The sequence below is a fragment of the Lolium rigidum genome, chromosome 2, assembly GCF_022539505.1.
Source record: "Lolium rigidum isolate FL_2022 chromosome 2, APGP_CSIRO_Lrig_0.1, whole genome shotgun sequence".
In the NCBI taxonomy this organism is placed as follows: domain Eukaryota; kingdom Viridiplantae; phylum Streptophyta; class Magnoliopsida; order Poales; family Poaceae; genus Lolium; species Lolium rigidum.
Window position 1 is genome coordinate 151,073,697 of NC_061509.1, and position 14,177 is coordinate 151,087,873.

The window sequence follows — 14,177 nt, forward strand, 5'->3', positions numbered from 1 at the left end:
TCGCCGAAGTCAACCCGCCGCCGAAGGGAAGGAAGAAGAGGAACACAGACTTGGCGTTCCTGATGGGCGGCGGCAACACGAAACTGATGGACGAGGAGATGAGGAATTGGTACGAGGGACATCGCAGCGACATCCTCCGACCCGTTCCGGCCAGTTCTTCGTCATCTCCGGCGCCTACCTCGTCGTCCTCACCTTCTACGACATCGACTGCCGCTGCTTCAACGTCGATTGCGGCCGCGGCGTCGGCCACAGCTTCGATCACGGTGTGTGACACCGCCGTGCCAGACGGGACTGCCGACGCCCCTGTTTTAGTGTAATTTCCCTAAGATCGCCGATCTATGGCTGATCCTTTTGCCGATCGAATTTGTAGCGGGACGACGACTTGTTTGAATTTCAACTTTGTCCGCTGAACTCCGGGTGAACGAGTGGAAATATGGTTCTCCCCACGAACTGATGGTAGTTTTGTCCAGATTTTGGCGTGGGAGGCCAACGAAAGTGGGGATGCTCTGACTGCTACCGTTTCACATGTCCCCCTCCGGATCAAACTAGCACGGCTGCGGACTGCACGGGCGGCCGTCACAATCCGCCCTCCGGCCAGGAACTTCGAGCAAGCAAGAGGAAGCAACCAACACGGACCGGGTCAAGTCCAACCCAATCGCACACGCACCAATCGAACCGAGAAAAAGAAAAAGACGAACAAGCAGCGGCACAACGGAAAATTATAGAGCGACATACGATCGAGCTCAGTAGCGGCAGAAGAGAGGAGAGGGGCCATGCAGGGCGACGGCGGCGAGGTGCTGTTCCTGGGCGGCGAAGGAGAGGTCACCGTCACCCTCGGCCACGACGGCCTCTCCTTCCAGCCTCTCCACCCGGTACGCCTCCCGATGCTGACGGACCTCCCGCCCGCCTCTGCTCGCTGTCAGATCCTAGGGGCTAAATTCTGTTTTGTACACTTAATTTGAAGGGATTCTGTGGTTTTCTCGGCGGATTGCTTGGTAGGGCCGTAGATTTGCAGCTTCGGAGGCTGAATCGAACAGTTGGCTGATAAGCAGCTGCAGATTTACAAAGAGGGCTACTCGGTACAGTTGCAGTTAACCGCGTTGGGAACATTATACTAGCTGTGAAACTGTGAAGGATCACCACCTCGGACAGACAACATTTAAGTATTTTTGTTCCAACAGAAGTAGCATTTGTGAGTGACGAAAGAAGGGTCTGGCCACTGGCCAGCTGAAACATGATCTTCTTTAAGTATCCAAACTAAAAACCAAGAATCCTTCCGTGCCTGTGTGAACCCATCTTTTCGCAATTCGCAACCTCAACCTCAGCTTTCCTCTTCAAGGAAGGGTTCCAGACGGTGTGGGGAGCCAAACATGTGAATAGGACATTTCATATGCATCCCATCTAATTCTATCAACCAGGATAGTTGTTGCAAGTTTTCCGGTTCCTTGAGGGTTACATTCTTTCTTGGAGTGACATGTACTTGCAGGAGGGTGTTGTATTTCCTTTTTACCATTTGCCTCTGTGGTTTCTGCTCATCATGCTACATTTTTTTTGCAGGAACCGAGTTCTTCATGTTGGACATCCATAATATTGCAACCAAAATTAGAGAGCCAAATCAAGTTTGCAGATGTCTATGCCGTGGAGCTTCTCGGTGAAGGCCCGGTGTGTGGACCTTGGAATCCAAGGATTGCCATTCAAGGCAAGACAAATAATGAGGTTATAGCATACATTCTAGTCATTTTGCAGAGTTTGTTTTCCTTACTTTGTGCCCAAGCCTTCTGCCACTAAAAGAGCATTATTATAGTTCCCCCGCATGTCTTCATGTTTATGATTGCGCTCTTTTCACAAAAGCTGTTTCTCATGCAGATGCACCGATTTGCCGTACATGTGGTGACCAGATCAAGAAAACAACCTTCTCCATGGGTACCTTGTGAATATCTTTTTGGACACAAAGACCCGGAGATCTGCAAAAACTGGGTTGAGATTCTCAGTGCATGCACAAATAGTGAACAGGATAGGCCCAAGAATCTGCTGGTAGTTCTGATGTGTTTCTTCCATATCTAACGCAGCATTGCTCTGATATATTTAGTATTTAGTTTAATTAACTCTTCAGCACACTGCAGGTATTTGTCCATCCACTGTGTGGAAAAGGTAGAGGTTGCAAAAATTGGGAAGTGGTGGCTCCTTTATTTGACCGAGCGAAAGTGAATACGAAGGTAAACCTTTTTTACTGATGGAAGCATAAATGACAACAAGAGTTAGATATGAGTAACAGTGCTCATGCCTGATTTTCTTTCCTTTTTGGCTGATGAGTTTGTGACACATCTTCAGGTGATAACAACGGAGAGAGCAGGACATGCATATGACACCTTAGCATCACTGTCAGATAAAGAGCTCAAGAAATTTGATGGTGTTGTTTCAGTGGTATGTCGATTTATTTATTATGGTACTATGTTCATTTTTCTATTCTTATACCTCTTCGCATTTTATGGGGCAGTATTTTGCTAGTCACGAGGTTCACGAGGTTTCATTTCCTTTTCAGTGATCCGCAGCTAGAATTTTTCATTTTCATTTTTTTCAATAATTGATGATCTGAAGCCAGAATTTGGCATTTTCTAGTACCTTTTCTATAATTTATGAAGTTATGTTAGAATGATAGGAAATAAGCCTGTGCGTTGCTATGGTTTCATTTTTATTAAATAAATGTCAAGTCAAAAGCAAGCTTCGTTCTTTAGCTTGGACTGTGTGGGTTTGTTGCTTTAAGATTTTGATGTTTGTACGGATAAAATGGTAATATAACCAGGAACCAAAATACAGTGAACTGAAAATGGAATATGCATATTGCGATCCCCATAAGGTGAAACTGAATCTGCACATCTCCATAAGCAAATAATTTTTTTTGACAGCACTACAACTGAATAATCACTTAATTGGGATGAAAATTAGTGCCCTAAAATAGGAACTCCAGCATGAGACCTTCCTACAAGAACTTTTGTATCCAAAATAAGGGAAAATATCGGCACTCACCGGGCACTGGGAAATATCAGTCTATATGTTGAAGACAGAGAGATTATCCGAACCAGCGATGACAGGTTGGTCCTGAACGGAGGTGGACTGGAGCCATGATGAACCAGATCAACTGTAACACCACTTGGTTGGCGCAAACCCTTTTCAGTTGCTCGTTCTGAATAATTCATCTAATCCGCCAACATGTTTTCTCGAAATAACATTAATTGAAGAAACGAGCACACTGCTAGCTGGTGCGCCAGCAGCAGTAGACCTTTTTGAGCCCTCTGAAACGAAAGGACCAAGTCATGTGTAGTTTATTTTGCAAGATAAAAGGCTGTTACGAAATTACAGACAAAAGGGCTATTGTACCTCCTTAATAAACAACCACTATCTAAAATCAGTGTGAACAAGCTGTATGTCTTTGGTAGGAAAATTCACAGAAATAACTTCCCACGTGTCCTAGAGTTTTTTTTCATATGACAAATGGAACCTTCCATTGTTTACTGTTTGAAAAATGAAAATGTAATTCCATTCTGCATTTTGAGAGAAATCAGAACACAACTCCTATACTTTATCTTCTTTTGGACCTCTTATTAAGCTTACTATGTTCATCCTAATTTTATCTCCGCTCCCTTCACATTTATAGGGTGGTGATGGTTTATTTAATGAAATTCTGAATGGGCTGCTAAGCTCGAGACATAAGACTTCATATCCGCCTACTCCGGAGGGATTCGGTTATGTTGGAAGCACTGAGACACACCAAGGATATAGAAATGATGGGCTAAGCAACAGTATGCCCACATCTGATGCTGTAAATGTCATGCTCCCTGGGGGTTCGAACAAATCTGATGACCATGAACCTCTTCTTTCAACTGCACAATCTCCTGGATTAGACATCTCATCATTAAGTATGTCCCTTTTTGTTTTACATGCACCGCATATTATGTAGAGCAATTTACCGTGTAAAGATTTTTGCATGTTTCTGATTGCAGACTCTAATACAGAACCATCCAGTGGAGGTCAATGTGTAACCAAAACTCAGTTATTCTGTCTATCTTAAAACTGCTAAATTTGAGGGCCACTGACATGACAGATCTCACTTTTGTGTAATGTTGAACTTGGTGATACTGCAGATCAAGTGCCTTCAGTCTCCTTCCCAAATGATTGGTTTAGGCTTGGCATAATTCCTTCTGGCTCAACGGATGCTATCGTTCTCAGGTATTGATTGCGACACCTAAGTTGTAGCCGTACAAACGGAGACCGAGCTACACGTAGTCCTTTATTTCCAAACACTCAGAATTTGTATTTCAAAATTTTAAAAATCTAAATCAAAATTCTAGAGATAGCCAATGATGTATAGTACAATGGTGTAAAATCTCAATACAAACTACTTTATATTCTAGGCTACACAAAAATGACAAATTCTGACAAATTTTATAGTGAATAGTATACATTCCAAGACTACTAATTTTGTCAGATTTTGTCAATTTCGTGTAGCCTTGAATACAAATCAGTTTGCACTGAGATTTTGCACCATTGTAGCGTACATCATTGGCTACCTATAGGATTTTGTTTCAGATTTATTTGAAACTTTGAAATACAAATTTTAAGACTTTGAAAATAAAGAGCTACATGTAGCTCGGCCGCCAAAACGCCACACTCACGTACAAACAGATTATACACTTCTCAGTACTAATCACTGAGTTTGTATTTTTAGGGGTAGGCTGTTATGTACCTCATGCAATTCATTCCCCTTCTAGTCTGTAGCCATATTGCATTGCATGTCACTATGTCAGTTGGTCATAATCCCACATGGTAGTGGATATTTTCACCATTACCATCTGTCCATCTCCATTGGAGCATTGTGAAGCAAAGCATCCTGTAATTGACACACCTGCCAAATTAGCATCATCTACATCTTTCGGAACAATCATGTATCTTAGACAATTTCTTAGGTTTATACATTTAACTCTAGCAGTGCATGTCATTATAACCATTTGCTTGCTTGCTATAGCTAAATATCCTTGTGTACATACTTATCAAATCCGGTTCTATTCTGGTTGTAAACATCTTATCGATCTGTGCAGCACAACTGGGGAGCGTGATCCTGTGACATCAGCTCTGCTTATTATCCTTGGTAGAAGGATGTCGCTTGATATAGCTCAAGTAGTCAGATGGAAGAGTAGTCCATCGGCTGCGATCTTACCTACTGTACGCTACGCGGCTTCATTTGCAGGGTATGTAACTTCTTTTAGGACATGATGTAGCTGCTATCTATAAATTGAGGGAGAAAACCATGGATATGACTACTGATCATCTAGTTCTTAAACGCACTAATATGCACTACCAGCATATGTATGCTACAACAACTTCGACATCAGCCTACAGGAGTTTCAATGTTCAGCTTAATCTCCTTAAATAATCTTGAACATAGCTAGACTTAGCGTTGCTTTCATTGTTTGATGTAAGTAGGTTCTTCGTTTTGATGCGTCATTTGGATCGCTGATTTTTATGAAGTTGCAATTTAACATGGATTGATCATATAGTTTTATTTTTACCTAGTCAGGGTATGTGTATATCATATATGAACCCTCTATGGGTTCCTCTTCTGCACAATTGTTGATGCTTTTTGGAATCTGCTTCTAGATATGGATTTTATGGAGAAGTTATAAGGGAGAGTGAAAACTTCCGATGGATGGGCCCCGCACGTTATGATTTTTCTGGAACAATGGTCTTTCTGAAGCACAGGTGGTTAATAGTGGCTGTTGGACCCTTTCTGGTGTTATCTGTTTTTTTTTTCCAGTTAGATCACAGAATGATAAACAGTAACCATTTTTCAGATCTTACGAGGCAAAAGTGGCTTTTCTTGAGAATGGGAATACTGATTCACTTACAGCATCAGCAGAGAATGTTTCAAGTGGAGTAAAACTACTACAACCACGTCAGAAAAGACCTCGCAAGACCATCTGCCAAACAAATTGTTCTGTATGCAAAGAAACTTTAACGTCTGGACAAAATTCAGAAGGTGAGATTCCAGACAGCTCTGGGCCTGAGAATCCGAAATGGGTCTGGTCCAAGGGGCGATTTCTCAGTGTTGGAGCAGCTGTCATTTCCTGTCGCAACGAAAGAGCCCCCGATGGCCTAGTGGCTGAAGCACACCTCTCAGATGGTTATCTTCATCTTCTGCTAATTAGAGATTGCCCTCTTCCCTTATACTTATGGTAAGAATACTGTTGCAACTTATCCATCTTATTTTATAGTACTCCGCAGACCGCAGTGCAAAGTGCTTACAAAACCTATTCCTGAAACTATTTAATTGGGCTGAGTTACTTCATATAAAGATTGGTCAGGCTTCAACCTTTCAAAAGCTAAACCTCCGTGGTCTGCCCATTTTTTAAGAAAATGAAAGTTCTATTGTCACGACTCACAAGGCATATAGCTTTTCAGAAAATTGAAGTATCTGGATACCTAGAGCATGTTTTTTTACGAGGACATGCATTCTGCAGGCACCTTACACAATTTACCAAGAAGGGATCAGACCCTCTAACCTTCAAGTTTGTTGAACATCATAAGGTATCCCTTTCTTTTGTTCTACTCTCCCCTGTTACTATGTTCATGTCATTGCTTTTAGTGAAATCTTACGATTTCCGCAGACAAAAGCATTTACCTTCATCTCATTGCACGACGAAAGTGTCTGGAACCTGGATGGAGAGCTTTTTCAGGCCAGTGAGGTGTCCGTCCAAGCTTGCCGGGGCCTTGTCAACCTCTTCGCATCAGGGCCAGAGGTGTAGCAAACTAGCATTGCAGCATAAGTTATAGTATCCCTTTCACCCTCTGTTTGTCCCAAGGGAGGACATGCGAAAGTTGTGTTGTAGGCCACCCTGTAGAAAGTCACCTGTACATATGGATATTACAGTACCCGCACCACGCAGTAGTAGAGAAACAGTGAAATTTCATCTGTTGTTGTAATGCTGCAAGATTAGGGGTTGCCCTCATGAATGAATCCCCGTTTTCGCTAGAAGCTGTGTGGACTGCGGACATACCCGCTGTAACTCAAAAACTTGGCTCCTGAATTTTTACTCCGTGTATCGGCACACAAGCTGAAGTTTTACTCTCTTGTGAGGATCTACTCTTGGTTGGTGGATGCGCAGAGGGCGACAATGAGAACAAGCTGCCTGTTTCGGCCCACTTTGCAGCTGAGCTAATTGAAAACACACGTGATGTCATTTTTGGATGTTGTCGGCATCGGTGGGCAGCACGACTTTACTCCTTCTCTGGACACAACTGAATGCCTGAATCGTGGTTCATCCCCGTGTTGTTGGCGTCAAACCAGTTCTTCTGATGATGTGGCCATCTTCTCATACTTGCAGTCTTGCAGCTAGTAGCATCCATGTGCCGGAACTGTGTGCGTGCAACGTGCACCGTGGCGTGACAGACGAGGAGATGCATTCGAGCCGACCGTGCGAGGAGAATGATCGCCTCACCTGCACTGGTGGCGGGTGTCGGTCGGCGTGGAGCAAGACAAAGCGACCGACGCGGCCTTCGGATTTCTGACCCCGGAAGAATGGGTGTCGTCGGTGCCTTTTGTGGTGCGGCAAGTGTTTCTTTACGCCCGGCGACGAATCGGGGACCCATATTCCGTCGCGTTTGTGTTGTGTCGCTAGAGTCATCTTTCTCTTTTCGCTTCTCTCGAGAAATCATCATCATCTTTGTCTCTCTTTGGCGTGATAGCTCAGCATCTGCCATGGTGCTCAAAGCAAGAAAATAATCTTCATTGGTCAAATTACACTTCGGTTCCTCCTTATTACAGAGAAAAGCAAAAGGAAGAATAAGCTGCAGATTAATCATTCCGTTGTAGCAGAAGATTGGACGAGGCTACTTCTCGATGGACCTAGAACTATAACTTAATTCTCGGAAAAACAGTTTTATGTGCAATTCATGTGTAATTAAAAGGTACACGCAATTACATCCTCATGTGGAATTCTCACGTGTATGAATCACAATGCAAATCTAATAGCACCTGATTTATTCTCAGTTGACTAGAATTAAGCTAATTTTGACTAGAATTAAGCTAATTTTGATGTCATTGAATATTAGTTGCAACTTGTGATTAGCATGAATCACGGAGCAATCCAACAATCAAGGACTCTTGCAACTCATGTTGTAACTAATAACCAGCATGAATCACAAAGCAATTTGATGGTCCACACATTATTTTCTTATCTGCAACCCAGTGTGCAACTAGAAATATCTTAGTTGCATACCCATGCTGCAACTCATGTTAGCATAAATCACGATGCAATTTTATAGTTAGAAGTTGACTAAGAATTAAGGTAATACCAAACCTAATAATATTAGAGCCGACTTAGAAGTGATTTTAGTTGCAACTTATGATTATCATGAATTGGGGAGTAATCCAACAATCCTGGACACTTGCAACCCATGTTGTAATTCATAACTAGCATGAATCGCAAAGCAATTTTACGGTCCACATATTTTTTTTCTTAGCTGCAACCCTTTGTGCAACTAGAAATATCTCAGTTGCATACCCATGCCGCAACTCATGCTAGCATAAATCACAATGCAATTTTATAGTTAGAAGTTGACTAAGAATTAAGGTAATACCAAACCTCATAATATTTGAGCCGACCTAGAACTGACTTAATTCTCGGTCGGTCTAGAACTTGCAAAAGCTAGAAGATTACCGGCCGTCCGGCCGTGGCGTGTGGGCGTGATTATGCCAAAGCGGCCGCGCGGGGCGAGGCGAGCAGCCTTTGAAACAGCAGAGCAGCTTCATCATCTTCCTCCGCGCGTCCACTCTTGCTTGCTTTGCAGCCAAGGCTTAGCCGCGTGCATGCAGCCTGCGCCTGTGTCTGCCTGCGTGCATGCTAGCTTCTCCTCGGGGCAAAGCAAGGAATCCAAGTGCGCAACCACCAACGTTACACTAGAGCAAAAGCACGGCCAAAACCACCAAAGTACCGGACGCACAAATTAACCTAGCCGACCGACACACCTCCCCGCGCGCAATGGCGAGCACCGCCGCAGCCCCAGCCCCCGCGCAAGCCAGCCGAACGAAGCCAATCCCGGCCGCGCTCGTGCCCGCGGCGTTGGTGCTCGCCGTCCTCGTCGCCGTGTTCTCCCTGCTGCCCTCCGTGGCCCAGGCGGTGTGGGAGCTGCCACACCTCCTCCTCCTCGGCCTCGTCGTCACCTACGGCGTCTTCGCGCAGCAGAAGAACAACGGCGACGCCGCCGCCAAGGACGACGGCGCCCCCCGGGCGTGGAGCTCGCGGTACCGCCCCGACGACCCGCTCGTCGTGGTGGCGCCCGACCACGCGGCGGGCGACGACGGGGAGGACGGCGCGAGCGTGAGGCCGTTCTCCCTGCCGGTGCGGAGGCTGAAGCCCGTTGTCGAAGAGTCCGAGGCCGGCGGCGCTACCGACACCGACGGCGGCATTGGCGAAGAGACGGACAGCTCTGCGTCCACCGCGGGATTCTGGGCCGGCACGCCGCCCACCGCTCCTTCGCCGCCCTCTGTCCTCGACGCCTTCGACTCCACGCCGCCGTCCACCGTTTCCAAGGGGTTCCCGGGTTACGATTCTCCGTCGCCTAATGACCAGTCCTCGTGTAATGAAGACGAGGAAGAGGAGGAGGAGGAGGAGGAGGGCACCGACTGGGACGAGGATGCTGATGGCTCGGAAGAGATGACCGCCCCGTCGTCAGAAAGGTCCTTCCCCGGCGACTTCGTTGCCTGCCGCAACCGCCGCTACGACGGCGCCGGCGACGGGGATGGCGAGTCTGTCGATGAGGAGCTTGTTGAGCTGGCGACGCAGGCGGCGCCGGCGTGCGGGGACGAGGTGGACAGGAAGGCCGACGAGTTCATCGCCAAGTTCAGGGAGCAGATCAGGCTGCAGAGGAGCCGGCCACGCGTGACATAGGCATGCGCTGCATGCATGCTTCGTTCCATTGCGGATGACGTGCTTGTGATTCGTCAACTTCTGATTATCATTTTTCTTCTGTAACGCCATGATGTCTTCATGTATCATTTTCTTCTCTCTTTTAGTGCCCTGATCGATGCCGTCATATATTAGAGGCTGGAAAGAAGATGTGAATGAATGGAAACCAGTGTTCATTCACTGCATTCAGTAATAATTTCGCAATATTTGTGCTACTAACAAGTTTAATCGTGTTGTTTAGACAGATCACGTTACCTTTTGCCTGGAGGAAATACACTGTGTATCTCTTGTTGCTAGGACGTGAACGGAATCAGTGTTTGGATGAAATTTGCATCCGCATGTCACCAAATTTTGTGAACGCATCTCGCATAACACCAAATTAGGTATGATCGGGACTTTTCTGGAATTCTGGACCATGATTGCTAGCTTGACGTACGAATCATGGATTCTTGCTAAGATCAATACGTGATAGGAGGTTTCTGAATTGGACGCATCAAAATACGATGGACGCCTGCCGCTTGTACTCGCTCGAGGAGACTCCACACCAACAAAACGCTTGATCCGACACGTTTGAGGGACACGACTGGAGACATGGGCGGCGCGTCATGGAGACCATCCTTGGCCGTGGCCCAGTCTTTCCAACTCAATTTCTCTTTCAAACAGTAGATTGAGACCATAAAAAAATAAAATATATGTAGATGTTACAATATTGGCCCATCCTATCTCATGGGCTAATTAAATTGGCCCTACCTAGTTTGATCGACACGCTCCGCCACTGCTGAAGATGCTCTAAGGCGCATTAGCGGAAGATAAAAACACACCCCAAAAACTTTGTTTGGTGTAGGAGAGGAGAGAATAAATTGTGAGTCCATTTTCACGCCTATTTTATAGTAGTACATTTTTGTCGATTACAATATGGACGATGCTGAGCCGCCCCCCCCCCACCCCACCCCACCCGTCAATAAAGCTAGAGCTACGGGAAGTTTGTTACATAATAGAGCTTAAAGGATTATGTGGTGCTTATGGGGGAGAATCACGGGAGGTAACCAGACCCGAACCAACCGAATCTATCCACGTCCCTAAGTTTATCCCGTAAAATTATTTACGCAGGTCTAGCATTATTGGCGTCCCCAGGTGGATTAGAGTTCCCATCCCCAGGGTTCAGGAGGTGACACGTGTCCCCTATACATGGTCAACGAACGAACCACTCCCCCGCGTTGGCACCTCATCTCTCTCCCACGGAGAATTTTGTCCGCCGTCGACCCTTATCCCCGTCGCTCTTCTCTAACTCAATTGTCGCATGAGAAGGTGCTCATTGGAGAAGACGCCGTCGCGGGAAAATTCACCATCAGCAGAGAAGACATTGCCACCTAGGTAGCAATGCTAGACACCCCTTGTAGCAGCGGCTTCCACCGCTGTTAACAGAGCTACCCACCGCTTGCAGCAACAAGGTGTCATAGTCGAAGAATCCGTCGCCGGAGAAGACCCCCACCACTCGCAGCGAAGGCGTCCACCACCATAGGTACCAAACATGGGTGCCTGTTGTAGCAAGGCCTCTCGCCCCTTGTAGCAACTACATCAACCACCGGTAGAAAGGATGGCCGCCACCCTTGTAGCAAATCATGGCACCTACGTAGCAAGGCCCGATACCCCATGTAGCAAGACGTTCCTCCTCTTGTAGCAAATCCTCTCGCCGCTCGGAGCAGCGCCGCCTACCGTCGGTAGCAAGTCTGGCTGCCTGTTGTAGCGAAGCCTGGCCGCCCATGTAGCAAGCCCCACCACCTCTTGTAGAAATCCCGACCGACCCTTGTAGCAGCAGCCATGTCCGCACCAGCACCACCACCGTACGCTGACGGGACCTTGGGTGGCGTCGAACTCAGAAAAGCAGCGGCGTCGACCTCGGAGTGTTGCACGTGGAGGGGTCAGGGGAGTCGACTACCACACGTAGGGGAGGCTCACTATGGGTGCCTACGAGAACGTGGCGCGTCGGTAGAGGAGGAGGTCGAGGGAGGCAAAGCACAACGCAACGGTGGAGCGTGGCATCGTGATTGGGGCGCTACGGCGGAGCTCGATGGCATGGATTTCTTGGCCTCATGGGCAGATAGTCTTGCGGGAGAGGGACGCGAAGAGATAAGGTCAGGGGGCCCACCCATGATGCGTCTTGCTGGGGCGCTAGAGCGTGCACATGCGATGATGCTCATCCGAGATCCACGAAGCTGAAGGTTGCATCGCGTCTTATCCCCCGGGGGGATTGGATCATTTTCCTTACAGTATTGACAGATGGGACCTACTTGTAAGGGTTTATTCCCAAATCTCCTCCCAACCCGCAACTTTCCTACACGACTGCACCTCCCCTGACCCTGTCCTTTCCTGCATCGTGGTGCTCCTCCACTGTCTCGTATCCATGTGCTCCTTTGCCCCCCTCATTCTCAACTTCCAACGTGCTTCACAACTGGACCCAACGACTAACCTTAGTGGGGGTCAACCTAGGCTGCGGCCCCTCCAAATACTATGGTGGCATATAACCCATAAGAGCAACTCCGTCGACGCCGAAGAATATCCTCAATAGGGCTATTAGGGTGGTGCCCCCGAATCCCTACCGGTAATGTGTGAGGCCCAAAACTACGCCTGACAGACCTACGTCGGACCCGACCCATAAGGACCGTCCTGCGAGCGACAATACATGTACCACGTCGAATACCGATAGGTGCACCACACGGCTATGACCCATCCATTCTCCCTTCCCAACCTCTCCTTTCTTGCGGCATCCCCTGCAGAATCGCCACAACCGCCTGCTTAGAAGCAGAAAAAATTGACCACCGCTGCCTAAAAACAACATGCAACTACCATATGCTCTACTCGGAATTGTTCGGAAACCTCCGCTTATCTTTGTTGCTTGGGCCACTTCTCCGCGAGCCACATCTGCCACCGACCCCACCATTGGCTGTTTGTGACCATCGCTGCCATCTCATCGGAGTCGGGGAGGTGGGGCAGCTCATTTGACTAACCATCACACAGCTCTAGGGCACACCCACCTCACACACAACTTGTTCAGCCGGTTTCCTAGGTATATGTGTTTTCTAGAATTTTTGCCTCGGCAATTTAGATAGAGTGTTCAATATTTGATTGCTTAGTTATTTGATAAATATACTATGGATAGTGAATGTGAGATGATGATTCAGAAATTGATGCAAGATGAAGCAAATGCTTCTGTTGGTGATGAAGACAAGTTGATGAACATATCTTGCCTTCTTGGTTTAGGAGAGAAGATGAATGCCCCAGGGGCATGTAGGTTTTAGGGTTGGAAGAGTAAGAACAAGGACATATAACAGATGTAGGGTGGTTGATGACCCACAAGTATAGGGGATCGCAATAGTCTTCGAGGGAAGTAAAACCCAAATAATTTATTGATTTGACACAAGGGGAGGTAAAGAATACTTATAAGCCTTAACAGTGGAGTTGTCAATTCAGCTGCACCTAGCTAGAAAAGCACTAGTAACACGGGTGAAGTGAAAGCAACAGTAACATGAGAACAATGAAAATAGTAACACGGCAGCTGTAGCACATAGGAGATGCATCAGAAAGTATTCCAGTGCGGAGTTAACTGTAGAGAAATGATGATGATAGAAGGACCGGGGTTCCCATGTATCTATATACTAGTGGTAACTCTTGAAATAACATGCGTTGGGTGAACAAATTACAGCTGGGCAATTGATAATTGTGAGGGCATGACAATGCATGCTATGATAAGATAAAGTTTACTGTAGTATTTAATTGGGCATTACAACATAATACATAGACCGTAATCCAACTGCGTCTATGACTAATAATCCACCTTCAGGTTATCATCCGAACCCCTTCCAGTATTAAGTTGCAAGCAACAGACTATCGCATTAAGCAATGTGTGTAAAGTAAACAATGGAATTATCCTTAGACAAAACATTGTTGTTTTCTCCCTAGTAGCAACAACACATCTACAATCTTAGAAGTTAAAGTCACTCTTCCAGAAAACTAGAGGCATGAACCCACTATCGAGCATAAATACTCCCTCTTGGAGATACATGCAACTACTTGATCAAGGTAACTACAAGTACCGGAAAGCATGCAAGATCTTAAATAACAGTAGTATGATAATATGATGAACAATCTGATCACAATTCCATAATTTATTGGACCCCAACAAACACAACACCGATTACATCATATGGATCTCAA

At 46.4% G+C, this 14,177-nt stretch overlaps 2 protein-coding genes across 5 annotated transcripts; both read left to right on the forward strand.

Moving 5' to 3' along the window:
* Positions 1-727: 727 nt before the first annotated feature.
* On the forward strand, positions 728-7,027 carry LOC124692447 (ceramide kinase). 4 transcript variants are annotated; one of them, XM_047225828.1, is made up of 13 exons: positions 728-872; positions 1,558-1,716; positions 1,867-2,034; positions 2,124-2,216; positions 2,332-2,424; positions 3,656-3,917; positions 4,002-4,028; positions 4,143-4,227; positions 5,097-5,246; positions 5,656-5,757; positions 5,850-6,230; positions 6,516-6,582; positions 6,663-7,027. In XM_047225828.1, exons 1-13 carry the CDS (start codon positions 774-776, stop codon positions 6,798-6,800), a joined length of 1,824 nt encoding a protein of 607 aa, XP_047081784.1. In that variant the 5' UTR covers positions 728-773; the 3' UTR covers positions 6,801-7,027. The 4 variants fall into 4 exon arrangements, with proteins under 4 accessions (XP_047081784.1, XP_047081785.1, XP_047081788.1 ...); XM_047225829.1 differs by lacking the exon at positions 4,002-4,028; XM_047225832.1 differs by lacking the exon at positions 728-872 and having other exon boundaries at positions 1,613-1,699.
* A 2,008-nt stretch (positions 7,028-9,035) lies between these two features.
* Positions 9,036-9,944, forward strand: LOC124690225. Its single transcript, XM_047223639.1, has one exon. It carries the CDS (start codon positions 9,036-9,038, stop codon positions 9,942-9,944), a length of 909 nt encoding a protein of 302 aa, XP_047079595.1.
* Positions 9,945-14,177: the final 4,233 nt, after the last annotated feature.